The 17097-nt window shown below is 38.9% G+C and overlaps 1 protein-coding gene across 1 annotated transcript; it reads left to right on the top strand.

The window, feature by feature from the left end:
- The first annotated feature begins 4859 nt into the window (after positions 1-4859).
- Positions 4860-16443, top strand: LOC107697333 (LIM domain kinase 1-like). The gene is made up of 15 exons (XM_016498070.1): positions 4860-5124; positions 10344-10482; positions 12360-12469; positions 12575-12742; positions 12879-12984; positions 13073-13257; positions 13856-14045; positions 14136-14222; positions 14302-14433; positions 14544-14603; positions 15493-15558; positions 15643-15802; positions 15895-15950; positions 16033-16190; positions 16278-16443. The coding sequence occupies exons 1-15, from the start codon at positions 5075-5077 to the stop codon at positions 16441-16443; spliced, it is 1833 nt and encodes a 610-aa protein (XP_016353556.1). The 5' UTR covers positions 4860-5074.
- Positions 16444-17097: the final 654 nt, after the last annotated feature.

The following is a 17097-nucleotide window of genomic DNA, read 5'->3' as shown; positions in this document are numbered from 1 at the left end:
TATACTGCAATGTAAAAAAAAAAAAAACAGCACGCAACCACTGCTGCAAATGCAAATTCTGTATTATAGGCTATTCGTCAATAAGTATATGCACAGGCCGGGTGAGGCCATCGGAAGATCCAGGTGAATTCCCGGTGGCCAGCTCAAGGCTGTTCAGGACGCGGAAAGCACAAGTCAGTTAATTTTGAATGAGAGACACACAGAAAGTGGTGCAACCAGTGCTCGTTCAGCCGAAGTACACCCGTCTCTTGCGCATGCACAGCTATTCATATTGGTTATAAATATTAATATATGGCATGTATAAATATTATACATATAGGCTATTATGCATGCAATAAGGTGAACCACATGACTTTTCCTCCCATATTAGCCTTCCTGGCCACGGGTCGGAAATAACGGGAGCTTGGGGCAAAAATGCCACCAAACTGGACAAAAGTGCCCCTGAACAATTAAATTATTACGGGTGACACGAATAAAGTGAAAATGAAATGAAAAGTGTTGAAATCTCTCCAAATCTGTTCCCATGAAGAAACAAATTCAATCCAATTTGGATGGCCCGAGGGTGAGAAAATATTAATTTCTGGGTAAACTATTCCTTTAAAAAACACAATTATTCCTTTAAAAAACAAAATGATCTATTACGGATGTCGCAAATAAAGTGAAAATGAAATGAAAAGTGTTGATTGCAGCATTAAATTTAGATATACTCATGCTGCATCATATTTAGTTTTAGGCGTTTTTACAGCGTTTTGCATCATCTGAGCATCGTGACAATTCACAAACTATCCAGGACATCTGAGCAATTAACGAACAGAGAAATATTCAGCAGAGGGTTTCAAAGGTTACTATATTCACATTGAATTAATTCATGTGCCCACCAATTATACACACTTTCATTACACAGCAAACTCCAAAGACATTAATATCTGTAAGTGTATCAATTAAATAATACACATCAATAGAAACACACCAAAAATCACACAATACATGCAATCGAGACCACTCTGGCTAAATACTTAGCCGTCGTCAATATACAACATAAAAATGGCACATGAATAATAATAGTAACCTGCCCTAATACCCCCCTGTTAACACACACTCACAAACACACAACAAGCACCGGAGGATGTTGTGCCCAATTTCGACCCCCTGCCAAATTATTACCCCCCTCGTTGAAGACGCTACCTGATTGCCTAATCCTAACCCCACCCCTAATCCCAACCCATCCCCCACACCTAATCCTAAACCTACCAATACTAGGGGGTAATAATCTGGCAGGGAGTAAAAATTGGGCACAACAGTCAAGCATTCATATTAAACCAGGCCTCCCCGGTGAATCAGATGTGCCCAATATAGCTACAATTCAATAAGCCATAAGAGCAAATAATGTACTGCTGGCCTTCTTACCCGCTGCCGGACGTGGGGTACAGTGTTCGGGAAAACCTCTGGTGACCACCAAACTTTAGTTAGGGAAACCCCACAACTACAAACTGTCCCTCCCAATCGCTTCGCACACGTCGCAAGGAAACATCTAGCCCACATGGAAGCCTCGGCAAGAAGCTCAGCAGCACTCACATACAAAAGCCCCCCTCACAACAGCAGACATCATACCTTTAACCATTTCCTTACAAATGCAGCACAGGTGTTCATTTCTTTCCCCCAATGAGACGTGAGGACAACATTACGGGCGCTACTACCATCGCCCCTCCCCTTATGAAGGGCTTACATTATGAATGCAATGACCAACCAGAGGTGTTCAGCCATCGCTGAACGCCGGAGTTTTCTCTGACTGAATTCTGCACTCTCTCATCTCATCGCAAATTCTCTCATCATAAACAACAAAGTGCAGATGTACCTACGATATAAGTAAGAGATTCATTTCACAGTGTTTGAGAGTGCTTAAACTTGCACTAGCCTTAAGTCATTGATAATGTTATCTGATAAAGTATATGTTTTTTGCTCGCTTTCTGTTTTGCTACAGTATGATTTATTCGCTGTTTGTATAACCATGGAAATGAAAGGATTTTAATTAGTAACTTAGATTGTTTTATTTAATTGAGCTCCCGTTAAATACAAATTTAGTCTTATAAAAAATATTTAATGACATGACACCCATATCTGGTAGGCTACTGATATGGTGTTAGTTAAACTCGCAGGGTGCTATAAAGGCTCCCGTCGAGGGGCCAAACATGAAGGCTCCACAGCTCTGGCAGGGGATGCCAAATCATGCCCTTTGCTTGCGAGAGAAGGCCCTTTGTCAGTGGTGTCGGCCACAGGGCTGCCGATAGCAGCTGAATCAACTCGGGGAACCTACATCTGATTCTTCCAGAGTGGGGCCAACAAGAGGATCTGACTTCCCTGATGACCTGAAGAAGCAGGGTAACCGGGGGAAGGCTTACAGGCGAGCACTGGGCCAGTCATGGGCCAGGGCATCTCACAGCTTAGAGAAATAAATTGGGCAGTGAAAGTTGTCTTCTGAGGCGAAGAGGTCCACCTCTGTCATGCCGAAGACAGACCAGATCATTTGAACCATTTGGGGATGAAGCCTCCATTCTCCTGGAGCCACATTGCCCCTGGACAGAACGTCTGCCCCGTGGTTCAGTCTGCCAGGCACATGAACAACTCTCAATGAGAGGAGTTTGCCTTGTGCCCATAAAAGGAGGCGTCGAGCTAACCGTGAAGGGAGCGTGACCTGAGACCGCCTTGGTGATTGATAAAGGCTACCACCGTCATGTTGTCTGAATGGACCAGGATGTGGTGCCCCTTTAATGCCGGTAGGAAGGTTTTGAGGGCTTGAAAAAACCGCCATCATCTCAAGGCAGTTGATGTGCAAGCACTGCTCCAGGTTTGACCAGGAGCTGAACACCTGTCTGCCCTCGTACAGAGCTCCACAACCCAAGTCGGAGGCATCTGTCATGACCACCTTCCTTCTGGAGGTCAGTCCCAATGGGATGCCTTGTTGAAACAGGCGAGGGGTTTTCCAAGGGGCCACAGCTCTGATCCAGTGGTGGGTTACCCTGAGATGAAAACGTACCAGGCGCCAAGCTTGGGACTGGACATTGGCTTGAGCCAATACAGGAATCACAGAGAAAGCGGCTGACTTGAGGCCAAGTATCCTCTGGAAAGCCCTGAGGGGACATGAAGTCCCGAGTCTGAATGAGGCAGCTAGCCGCTGAATTGTCAGGGAGCATTCCGGCGTAATCCATGCCCGCATCTAGGCAGAATCAATAACTGTCCCCAGAAAGACTACTCACTGGCTGGGAGACAGAAAGCTCTTGGCTAAATAGAATTTTAGCCCAAGCTGCTCCTGACACATTGACCTGTGAGTTCCTGTTCAGACCTGGCTAAGACCAGCCAATCGTATAGGTAATTCACAATGCGGATTCCCATCTGTCTCTGACTATGAGAAGTCCATGCACTTCTCATAACCGCACAGTTCAGATGCCTAGGCCAGCCATATTTCTTGGGAACGAGGAAGTAGCAGATGTAAAAGCCTGACTCGCTGTTCGCTAGAGGAACCGTTTCCACCGTTCCTTTTGCAAGCAGACTTTGCACTTCAGACCGGAGAACATAAGCATTGTTGTTTGAACAACAAGTTTGAAGCAAGTTTGAATAATGCCTCTGAAGCGAGGTGGCTTGAGAGCGAACTGGGGTGAGCAGCCTCATTCTTGGGGGCTGGAGCGCTTAGGCAGGAAGTGACGCATGACCTGCGATGAATTCTGTGCTGCAGTGAATCTCTTTGCAAATCTGCCAGGCAGATGGCGGGTAGAGGTGTGCAGCGACTGCCTCTTCTTGGGGGGCGGAGCTTGCCATACCCTCTTACTTCAGCGCCATCAACAGAGATGAGGGCAGCAGAATAATAAAAGTGGACACGTGCCGAGTAGGGGCGCGCCACACCTTGGTGAGTTCATTGTAAATTTCTGGTTAAACAGCATCTGTCTCTAGCGAGAGATTCGTTGACGACAGCCCAGCGGACATCATTCGTCTAAACGGTAACGGGCAGGCTCTTCTATTGCCAACCATTCTAAGCCGAGATTCTCCACAGCCTGGTGAGAATGCGAATCAGTTCTCTCTCCACCAGCCCATAATAACCCATTGGGGAGAAGGGTGTTAGGGTCCTCTCTGGAGCATGCCCGATCCTCCAAATCTGAAGCTGTCAGTGATATGGAATCATCAGTGACAGCATTCTCCTCTGATCTGCCTAAAAAGATCGAACTGCTCATTAGACGAGGGGCGGCTGATCAAAGTGCTTTATGAGACCCAGTGAAAATAAAAATGAATTAAAATAAAAATTTAATCTCTCTCCTTTTTGCCACCCTGACTGTGCTGCCACCCTAGGCGGCTGTCTAGTTCACCTATAGGCACACGCTGGCCCTAATTATTTATATAATGTTGAATGAAGGCAGGTTTTAACTGAAAGGTTTTTTTTCACATTGTATTGTAATTTTAACAATCTATTAATGACGATTTCTTTTGGTCATTTTTTTTATGTTCCATGACTTGTTTTGACTATCATAATTGTTTTACTTTTATCAGTATAGCTTCCCAATGTATTACACCAGATGTAATTCTAATAGCAAATAGAAATGACTTTGGTTCCACTCTACTTTAAAGTTTAAAGACTGAATGGAAGTAGTCCACAGTCAAATACGTCATGAGCAGTTCCAAAGCAAGATTCTTTCATAATTTCTCTTGCATGAATACACTTACACAAACCCTCCCTTCATGAAGGAGGGGGATTTAAATGCATGTCTCTGCCCGGTCATGTAGTTCATGAGGGTTATCAGCAGGTGACACTGGTCGGGTAACTCTATATCCTCTGACAGTATGCATTCTTTCTGCAGACTAAAGCAGAAGAAGGTGGGCTAAAGTTAGGAGGAGTAGGAGGGATTTGTGTCTCATTTCAGACACTCGGCAGGAAGCAGTATAGCGAAGCTCATTACTGCATATGCTGATATGAAAGAAAACTGTTTGAGTCTGTTTGTAACAGTTTTGTCCTCTCCTCCCACTTTACTCCACCCCTGAAATGAGTGGGGGACAGTAAGAAAACTACTTGAGCATTACTACTGCTGCCATGCTCAAGTCTTGTCAGGACCTATATTGCCGGAGAGGAGGGAAGGCAAGGTAAGTCAAACTGGACTTGTTTTGTTTACTAGTTTACACCTTCTCTATGTCTTATTTCTTTATTTTCCTTCGATTCTTGGAAAAAGGCTCACAGTTGTGGTTTTTCTTGCTGGTACATGCCCTTGTATGTACATTTCTTGTAAAAACAAAAACAGGAACTTCTTCGTCAACAGTCTACTTTCAGATTGTCAGGAGATAACGTAATTCTTGTACTTTGTTAAATTCGAGCTTATACTTTGTTACTGTATCCTTTAGATGTGTAGAAATTTGTGGTTTTGTTAGCTGGGTTGAGACCCCTTCGGCATCGTCAACATAAGCAGAATAGTGTTTGTGTTTATGTAAATACAGAAAGAGAATTCAGATTTTGTTTGTTTCACACCAGTTCTGTTCACTCCCACTTCTCTACTGAGAATCTGGTTTACCAAATTGATGCAGGGTTTTAATAACATTGGCATTTAGATAGGGTTTTGCATGTGTTCATCACCATGACAGGCAAACTTATAATATACGAGTAATATACAAATAATAATATATGAGTTTGTACTAAATCCTGTCTGTTTGGCATAAATTGTTATTATCAGACTAGTGGATGAAATGTGCAAAAGCGTATTTAATCTGGCCTATAGGCATATAAATTATACTAAAATTGTATTTATCTTAAAGTACTGTCAAATTCTCAGTTCAAAGTCAAAGTATCTAGACAAAATGCTCTTGAATTAAAGCAAATGAGCTTCACATTCAGCTGAACTTGACATAATAAATTGAAAGTATTTAACTTTTAAAATAAACTGTTGAAGAGACTTTGACATTATGCTTTGACAGATGATTAAACCTTTTAAAGAAACCAGTTCAGTCGCAATTTACCAAATGTTAAACTTTTTATTCTGAAGCAGATTATTTTATTATTGTGTACAGTTTAATATGTATTTGTTTATAAATAACTAAAGTTTGTCAAGAATGAATGAACCTAGTTGGCCAACTACAGTTTACTGAAATTGATTTCATTCAGAAAATAAAATGTGTGCAGATTTGATAGTTGATATTTATTTATTCATTTTAGTTATCCATCCATTTAGTTATTTATTTAACGTGAGAAAAGGTTATAGTAATAAAGTCCTGCAAAAAGACTAGAAGTCATATGATGTTGTAATGAGTAAAAAGCATAGTTTTTAAATGTAATCTGAGTAAAAGTGCAAGTATTCAGTTTCAATGACACTCAAGTTGTGATGTATGTGCTTAATGTTTCAGCGCACTAGGAGGCGCTCAAGATCACTACCGTGTGTATGTTATGTTATCAATGAAGAAAAAAGACTTCAGAGTTCTCAGTAAATTAGAAGTGAGTTGACACAGCACTCGTCTCAGCGTATTATTCATGTTATATAACAGATAAGATATAACATATTGGCGATGAGGATTGTCTTTTCGAACGCCTGATTTGTCTGGCTACTGCATTATTTGATTGGATGTATGTAGTGAACTCGTGGAACAACACCCGACGAAATGGCTGTGTTTATCGGTCATATGGATGCCTTTGATGAGTCCGCTGAACAGTGGGCTACCTACATAGAAAGGTTTGAACAATTTGTCTCTGCGAACGACATTGCAGATGAGAAACAAGTCGCTGTGTTGCTGAGTGTTATGGGTTCATCTACATACGGCCTGCTGCGGAGTTTAATCGCCCCAGATAAGCCGGGTGCGAAGTCATATGATGACATTGTGACTGTTTTGAAAGACCATTTCTCACCGAAACCGATCGTTATTGCAGAAAGATTTAGGTTTCATAACCGCAGTCAGCACGAAACAGAGACAGTAGCACAGTATGTCGCAGTTCTGAAAAAGCTGAGTGAACACTGCGAATTTGGGACGCATTTACAAGACGCACTGCGCGATCGCTTTGTGTGTGGGCTGAAAACGGAGTCTATACAGAAGCGGCTATTGACGGAAGCAGCCCTCACGTTTCAAAAGGCAGTGGAGACAGCAGTGTCTATGGAAACGGCCGCGTGGGAATCTCATCAGTTAAGTAGCTCTTTGAAAGTGCATGCACTGTCCTTGAAAGAGAAAGGAGGAAATAAGTGCTACCGTTGTGGAAGAACAAACCATAATGAGAAAGACTGTTATTTCAAAGAGCAACAGTGCCACAATTGTGGTAAAAAAGGCCACATTTCCAGAGTGTGCAGAATTAAAGGGAAACACATGACTGAATGTAATAAGTCTAAGTCAAAGAGGGTGAAAAATTTCCAACAGAAAAAGAAAGTGCATCAGATGGATGTGAAGGACTCATCTAGTGACGACACTACAGATACGGAGCTTGCATTGCATGTGATGACTAAAAAGCAGGAATTGTCACACATTCGTCTTAAACCAAAGGTTGTAGGAGAAATTATGGAAATGGAATTAGACACTGGAGCGGCTGTCTCTCTAATTTCAAGAGAACTTTACAACTCACAATTAGCTCCAGTATCATACACTGTCGATGTAGGACTTTCAGTTCATTGGAGGCGTCATGTTGATCAAATTTTGGCACATCAGGATGATTGCGACAATGGAGATGAGATTGGTCCAGAGACCATTGAAGTTCCTGAGGGGAATCTGACAGATTTGTGTGAACATCCGATCTCAGGAGAGACATCACGTCCTAGTCTTGATCAAATTCCAACAGGTTTAGCACAATCAGAAGATTCAGCCACTAGGGACAATGAAGTGGTGTTACACACTCCACACAAAGAGGCTAAGCGCTATCCTGAACGTACCATCAAGCCTCCAGTACGGTTTAGCCCATAAGGCTTACCTTGATGGTATAAACCAATTCCATTGGTTGTATGTTAACAGTCATGGTGCTGAGTTTAATTTAAAGAATAAGCACAACACAGTTCATTGAATGATTCTACCATTTAAGATTCTAGTGTTTTATTATAGTTGTTCTATATTTTGGTATTACTATGAGTGCTACATTATACAGGCAAATATCTATGTATATGTGGACATGTAAAAGGAAAAGAAAGAGATCCATCTTTGTCTATGTTATGTCAGTATATTAGAAGTTAGTTGACAGCGCTCGTCTCAGCGTATTATTCATGTTATATAACAGATAAGATATAACACAAGTAAAGCTCAAATTTTCCAAAATAATACTTAATTATAGTAATGAAGTACAATACTGTACTTTCCACAGCATTGTACAATACTATACTTCCACCCTGTCAACCACTGCATTGAGCAACACCTTCTTGTTATTCTGCTTTTTTGCTTTGTTTGCTAGTAGGCCAATGGAGTGACACACACACGTTCTGCACCTTTTCACCCAGCTACTAATGGCTTGGCGGAACGCATGGTTCAGACAGTAAAGCGGGCTTTACGTTGTTCAAAAGGATCAACTTTCATTCAACAAAGGTTGGACACATTTCTACTGGCATACCGTAACACCCCGCACACCACCACAAAGGAGTCACCTGCTATGTTGTTTCTACATCGTACAACCACTGCATTGAGCAACACCTTCTTGTTATTCTGCTTTTTTGCTTTGTTTGCTAGTGTTTAAGACTACATAATGTGTGTGTGTGTGTGTGTGTGTGTGTGTACACAAGTGTGTTTGTGTATAATGTGCATGTGTTTTCATGAGAGTGCTGTATTTTATTGAATGGAAGGATGGAAGAGCAGATAACCACCAGCTGTGGAACACATGACAGGCATCCTGCTCAGACGCAGCAAGATAGAAAACTCCCCTGGCTCTCGTGTTTTATTTTATACACTCCAGCTGAATCTTACTCTAACAGTAGTTAAGGATCTGATCTGATACATGACATAGTACATGACATAGTACATTTGCTGAAGTGATGAACTTAGCCCAAAACTTTATTGTAACCCCACTTAGGGCTCCACGATAAATCGAAATGGAATCGAGATCGCGATTCGACAGAAGCTGCAATTGTCATGCGTATCTTTCAGTGAAGCACGGTTCTGTGATCAGCAGTAAATCTCCATCCAAAGGCCAGAGGGCGCTCTCGCGCTGAAACTCCAAATACGCCTCGCAGAAGAAACCCAGAAAATGCCTATGGCTGCAGCTGAATAACTTGTCAGTGAACTACGGCTATGTGTAGTAAATTCTGCTCCATCTGAAAGCACGTGATGATGATTTCCTGCCGATTACAGAACCGGCTTTTTTAACAAAATGCGCATGACAATCACATTCGATTAATCGTGCAGCCCTAACCCCCCTTTGACTTTTGTGAAATCTGCAATAAACATAAGTAAGGGATAATGTACATCCAGACCGTTGTTATCTTAGAATAAACCCCTTTGCGTCTTACACAACATTTCACCACAAAAATAATTAAGGCAATAAAAGAATTAAGACGAAAATGTTTTAAAAGTTTGTTAGTTCTCTTATAACCCATTACAGCGTACAAAACAATCGTAGCAAAATGGCAGCAGCAGCGTTTGTATGAAACGAGAGCGAGTCCGCGATACCAGGATGACATAATTAAATAATTGTACACCATTTTGAATCGAGTTTTAATATTTTATTAGCTAAACAAACGCAAAGCTTCCACCAAGAAAAAATAGTTTAAGTACAGCGCCGACTGCTGTTACCCGGATGAGCCTGTGTTATTAGCTTTTACCGGTTGTTATGTAAGGGATAATGTACATCCAGCCGGTTGTTATCTCAGTCAGAATAAATCCCGACAGGGTGATCAGGACCCCGACGCGAAGCGGAGTGGTCTTGTATCAGCCTGAAGGGGTTTATTCTGAGATAACAACCGGCTGGATATACATTATCCCGCTTATTACAGTTCCTAACAAACTGCTTTGGGCCTTTTGAAGTCAGACAATATGAGCATTTAAGGCATAATGTACAGTCGTATCACTAATTACAATAAACAGTTGTTTTTACCATATATGTTGAAATTAATGCTGAAGTCTTCCATTGTAACACGCGGTGGTTAAGTGTTTTCAGTCACAAGATGGCGCCAGACAGTCAACGATAGCGGAGTGACTCGTTAAGCATATAAGTAGTACCGGTCAAGATAACTCGTAGTACCCGGATGAGCGGTGTGTTATTCAATTTGGCGGTTGTTATCTGGGAGCAACATACCGCTGGATGGCACGATTGACCAATCAGAATCAAGTATTCCACAGAGCTGTGTAATAATACAATATAAATTCTATATGTAATTTTATGTAAATTACATGTAATTTTTTCCTCTCTCTCTCTCTGTTAGGTGTTGTGAATGTAATTCTGTTCTTTCTCACTTATACTATGAAAGAGATGGACAGTTCTTCTGTAAGAAAGATTACTGCTCACGATTTGGGGAGCAATGCTACGGCTGCTCTGAGTCTATTACCACCGGCCTCATTATGGTAAGAACACAACTTTGACAAATCAACTCATAAACATTAGAAATGTGTGATTAGAGATGAAGGGGAACTATTAAGTAAAACAAACTTGATACTCAATATATTGGTACATAGACTGAAAAAAAAATAGGTTGAGGATTTAATTTAAGCAAATTTCACAAATAATTAAAAAAAAAGTAACACATTGAATTAAACATGAAATTTTGAAAGTGAAAGACTGAAATAAAATTTTATTGAAAAAAATTCAATAATCTGTTTTATTTACAACTTCAAATATACACACACACACACACAGAGCGGTGTGTTATTCAATTTGGCGGTTGTTATCTGGGAGCAACATACCGCTGGATGGCACGATTGACCAATCAGAATCAAGTATTCCACAGAGCTGTGTAATAATACAATATAAATTCTATATGTAATTTTATGTAAATTACATGTAATTTTTTCCTCTCTCTCTCTCTGTTAGGTGTTGTGAATGTAATTCTGTTCTTTCTCACTTATACTATGAAAGAGATGGACAGTTCTTCTGTAAGAAAGATTACTGCTCACGATTTGGGGAGCAATGCTACGGCTGCTCTGAGTCTATTACCACCGGCCTCATTATGGTAAGAACACAACTTTGACAAATCAACTCATAAACATTAGAAATGTGTGATTAGAGATGAAGGGGAACTATTAAGTAAAACAAACTTGATACTCAATATATTGGTACATAGACTGAAAAAAAAATAGGTTGAGGATTTAATTTAAGCAAATTTCACAAATAATTAAAAAAAAAGTAACACATTGAATTAAACATGAAATTTTGAAAGTGAAAGACTGAAATAAAATTTTATTGAAAAAAATTCAATAATCTGTTTTATTTACAACTTCAAATATACACACACACACACACACACACATATATATATATATATATATATACATATATACATATGAGTGTTTTTTAAAGATTAAGTTTAATTGAGCATTAGATTAAGATTAGACAACAATAGTAAGTGTAAATGTAAAAAAAGGAAATGAGCATGCACATGGAAATATCCAATATAGGCCAATGCAGATAAAAACTATAATAAAGGCTTATAAGCTACACTGTGTGTGTGTGTGTGTGTGTGTGTGTGTGTATATATATATATATATATATATTGTTGTCATCTAATGCTCAATTAAACTTAATCTTTAAAAACACTAATAATTTAATAACATTGTTAAATGTAATCTTTAGCTAATCTCATACTATGCATTTTTCATGCATGTTGTGATGCCTAAATGGTCTTTTAAAATGATTGATTTTAGTTTTTAGTGTTTTATTTATTTACTTTTTTTTGTTAAAATTGTATAGAATAAAAAATAAAAAAGTCCATTACATAAAAGCACTTATCAGTTGCTGTAAATAATGGCTAGAAAGCAGCATGGCCATCTTTGAGTGCCGCTAAGCAGTTACACTAACAAGACTTTTGTGAAGATTGTGTCGCTTGTAAGCAACAAAGCATTTACTACAACAACTTCCAAATCTGTAATTTCATCTTTTTTAAAAGATACTGACTAATCATCAGGTGTGAACCTAGTGGATTCATGAATACATGCATTCCTTTAGTAGACTGCACAATCAAACAACAATGCACTCACTAAACAACAACAGCAATTTGATCTTATCTTGATCCTATCTTTTTGTGTTTTGTCACTGTTTCCTGCTGTGACCTAAGGGCAGACAACCCCTCCCACTCCTTTCCTTCCATTGTGCTGCTTCACTTCTGTAGTATGATGTCATCCAGCCTGTTCCACCTCAACACCTCCCTTACTGTTTCATCTGAATTCAAGAAAAACTGTACTAGAAAATAATAAACTAACTTTGCCTCTTCCTTCCATCTCTGCAGGTGGCTGGGAAGCATAAATACCATCCCGAGTGTTTTCTCTGTGAAAGCTGTGGCATGGTTATTGGAGATGGTGATTCTTTCATTCTAGTGGATTTTACCAATTTATACTGGTCAGTTTTGTCAAAACATTTTACTACTTGCTAATCTTGTGAGTATTTTGATGGAAAAGTACCTCAGTTTTGTCAGGTTTAATGAGTTTTCTTCTTCTCTCATAGTGGACAATGTGGACATGAGGTGGTGTCGATGCAGCAATCGGCAGCAAAATGTTCACGGCTTCCTCATACAGTGACATCGATGTCATTTCCTCCTTCTGCAGAAAGCAGGCGAGGTTTATCCTTCACAGTGGAGCAGAAGGATGCAGGCCCTTTGATCATCGTATCTCAGTAAGTTGTCAGTATAGACACAGTTACACCTGAGCAAAAATATAGGGCCACCAAACATGATTTTATTAAATAAATTATTGAATGAATGATTGCGTTCAATAAATATTGACTTTTTTTTCTCCTAAAAAATTCACAGACTGGATATGCACAACCTGAGCCCTGAAGTTAAGCCTTTGATCCATGCTGGAGATAGGATTCTTGAGATCAATGGAATTTCTGTCCAGAGCATTCCACTCAATGAGGTCAGTCCTGTACCTCAGATAAGATCAAATAATCTGGACGACACATCTCATTTCACCATTACCCTTTATATTTCGGCCGTTTTAACAGATAGAGCTGGTGATTCACGATACAGAGCACTGGTTACAAATCACAACTGAACACGATCCTGAAGAACTCACAAAACAAGAAGACTTGTCTGGCCTACTGGGAGAAGAACTGGACCACCCTGGAAAACTAGGTTTCATTCCCCTTCCCAGCAACAGACGAATAAGCCCTCGATCCAAAAATATTCTGTAAGAATTATGGCACTATAAGATTTTATTACATGTAATACTACACTTCAAAGAAAATTCTTTTTTTCTTGTTTTTTAGGTAAAAATATCTAAGCAACATTCATTTTTTGAAAAGCAAAAAAGGCTGATTTTCAGAGAATGCACATTGAATAAATTATTTTTTTTTCTTCCCTGTGGTAATTTTTTATTTTTTATTATATATATATATATATATATTATACTTAAAACGAGAAAAAAAAGACATTTTGCCAATAGACCATGAAAAATATATTAATTCAAGATATATTCTTTGGAAACAAGTCTCAAATGATTTTCATGTAAATTGATTTTAGAGGTTTTTACTGGATAACAGGACTAAAATTAAGAAAATGTGTAAATGTTATTTGATAAAAAGTCAGTAGGTCTTTATTAAGAACCTGCTATACAGGTTTGTTGTAGGTGTCAAACGTTATACATAAACATTTTTCCTGTAAAGATAAAACCCTGGTTTAATTAGTAATTTTTTGGATAATATAAAAAGCACCAAATAATATAAAAAGGTCATGTTTCTAATGTGCTCTTACTAACGTTATTCGTTTTTCTTTGTCTGCCTCTGCAGGCGCAGCTGCAGTACTGATAAAGCTCCATGCTCGCAACGACACGCTGCACTTCTTTCCCATAGAAGAGACATTAATCGATCAGAGTCTCTGCGTTTTGACCCTAGTGACAAAACACAACGTATCTTCCGTCCCTTAGACCTAATATATGGGGAAGTTTTGGGAAAAGGTTGTTTTGGACAAGCCATAAAGGTAAAGCAATGAGTCTGAATGATCACAGTGAGTCTCACTTGAGATCACAGACTGACAGTACGGAATTAACTGCCTGCTTTGGGTTGTTAGGTGACACATTCGGAAACAGGTGAGGTCATGGTGATTAAGGAACTTCTTCAATTCGATGAAGAGACTCAGAAGACATTCCTGAAAGAGGTTTGTTGTAGTTTTTTGCTTTCTGAGACCACTAAGGAGCAAATGGATTGTTTACTAATCTAAACTTTTTTGGCTCCAGGTCAAAGTAATGAGATGCCTAGAACATCCTAATGTCTTAAAGTTTATCGGCATTCTCTACAAAGACAAACGGCTGAACCTGATCTCGGAGTATGTGCAAGGAGGAACGCTGACGGACACCATCCAGAAAATGGTTTGTTTTTATTCTTTACTGGATTTAATTGCATGAAGTCCATATATTCTTGACAAAAAACATGCTGTTTTGGTTCTGAGTGAGTAAACTAATTTTGTGTCATAATTTAGGACAGGGATCACCCTTGGAAACTTAGAGTGAGCTATGCCAAAGACATTGCCGCTGGAATGGTACGTAATGAAGAGCAATGAGTTTTTGCAGAATAGTAGAGTTGAAATGTAAAGAAAACATTGAGTTTTAAGTCTACAAGCAGTTTGTTACTATCCAACAATGCAAGAAAAGATGGAATCTTTACATCAGATCTCTACTATCTTTCCTACTTCCTTAATGCAAAGACATGTCTTGACAGGGAACATGAATCTGAAGCTAAATTTAGTTAGCTTCTAAATATGAAAGATGTTTTGCCATATAATACAGTCTACACATGTATGTGTAGACTGTATTATAATCAGTGTTGGGGATAGTTACTTTTTAAAGTAATGCATTACAATATTGCGTTACTCCTTAAAAAAGTAACTAATTACATTACTTAGTTACTTTTTATGGAAAGTAATGTGTTACGTTACTTTTGCGTTACTTTTTAAATCTGGACAGGGCTTGCTTGTTTGTTTTTAAAATAAAAAAGTTCTATTTTTGGCAAATATAAAAGCCTTTTCACACCAAAAGTGAAATGAATAAGCCTCAGGCTGAAGGGAAAGTAAATTTACGTCCGTACAGTAAAATGCAGAAGAAGAAATTTCAACACACTTCAGCAATAAAAAAAGACACACAAATGTTTGTCTAGAGTAATTCTTGCTTATTAGTACGGTTGAACTGGATCATCGAAGGTCAGAAGCAAAGACATTGGTTAATAGAATGGGATTAAACACATAAAGGATATTTGTGTTGTTTAACATTTATATTCTCTTGTAAATTAAAAAGTAATGCGTTACTTTACTAGTTACTTGAAAAAAGTAATCTGATTACGTAACTCGCGGTACTTGTAATGCGTTACCCCCAACACTGATTATAATGGCAAATCATCTTTTTTTTTCAAAAAATGTTCTCTTTCCAACCCAGGCTTACCTACATTCAATGAATGTCATTCATCGGGATCTAAACTCACACAACTGCTTTGTCCGAGAGGTCAGAATACATCTCAATACTCATAAATGTAGATCATGTCTCCAACTGAACTAAATTGTGTGACAATACTGGTTTTCCTCACAGAACCAAACAGTGGTAGTTGCTGACTTTGGTTTGGCCCAGCTTGTAAAGGAAGAAAAGAGCTCTTCTCCTGGACAAATGTCCAAATTGAACAAGCTTGGTCGTAAAAAACGGTATATGGTGGTGGGCAACCCCTACTGGATGGCACCAGAAATGATCCACGGTAAGCCATATGAATTAACAATCAAAGACTGATGACGAGGAATGACCATTTTGCAGTTTTGTGATTTTTTTGTTGTTGTTTTTTTTCTGCAGGAAAAGTCTACGATGAACATGTTGACATTTTCTCATTCGGGATTGTTGTTTGTGAGGTAAGCTTATAAATTTCTTTTTTATATTTTTTAAATTTTAAATATAATTGAAAATACAGTATATGTATATTCCTCATGACAGATTATCGGAAGAGTATATGCCGATCCAGATTACCTCCCTCGCACGCAGGAGTTTGGACTGAATGTGAATGAATTCTTGGAGTGCTATATGTCCAAAGATTGCCCCGAGGCTTTCTTTCCCATTGCGGTTCTGTGTTGTGCCTTGGAGGCTGAGAAACGGTGATTCTCATTTACAAATCATAACCTTACCGCAAACAAAATCTAATTTGCTAAAATGTTGGGTTTTCTCCCTGTTTCTTTCTATAGTGCCAGTTTTGCTAAATTAGAGGAGTGGCTGGAGAACCTGCTGATGCACATGGAGATAGGACTTCATCTGATGTCAGAGCTGGATAAAATCCGCCAAGTGTTTTGGGAAAACCACAGCCAGTCAAAACAAATTTATGGGATTCCTTCAAAACAGATGGAGAACTAAGCCTTAGGCAGAAGCTGAGACTTCATGTGATCTGTGGGCGGTTGCATAAAATGCTTAGACTAGTCTTACAAGTTAGTCTGACTGGTTATATATATATTTATATATTAAAGTCTGTTACATTAAAACATAGATTTTCTATTTTCTATTTTGAATAAAAATAAGTCTCATTACCCTTTGCTAACTGCTAGTTGGTCAGACTAGGGGCGAATTCCAAATGGCTTTTTTGCGCCCTTGAAGAGGGCACTTTGGGAAGGGGATGCCATTTGTAGGGACATTCCAAACGAAAGTGAACAAATTAATCCTTTCACGAAGTGCCCTTCCAGAAGTCTATTAGCGAAGGGAACATGCGATGGTCACTTCACGGAAGTGATTTCTGTTTGTGATCATGTGATCTTCAGTTAGGAAATCTTGCGATGCATTTCAAAGCAAAGTTGGGGTTGATTTCGACTTCACATACAAATTAAAATTGTCTTTATTTAATGTAATACAAAATATTTTTCGTCAGTGATAGAAATATGATTTAAGACTGTAGTGTAAGGAAGTTTAAGCAAGTATAGTTTGAAAAAGTCTAATAGTAAATAAGACACAATTGGACAATATTTGAATAAAATAATATGAAGAAATATTTATTTGCGACAACTGATGCATTAAAGC

This window comes from Sinocyclocheilus anshuiensis, unplaced genomic scaffold (genome assembly GCF_001515605.1).
Source record: "Sinocyclocheilus anshuiensis isolate Anshui unplaced genomic scaffold, SAMN03320099.WGS_v1.1 scaffold1095, whole genome shotgun sequence".
NCBI classification, from domain to species: domain Eukaryota; kingdom Metazoa; phylum Chordata; class Actinopteri; order Cypriniformes; family Cyprinidae; genus Sinocyclocheilus; species Sinocyclocheilus anshuiensis.
This window is presented reverse-complemented; position numbering and strand designations above follow the sequence as displayed.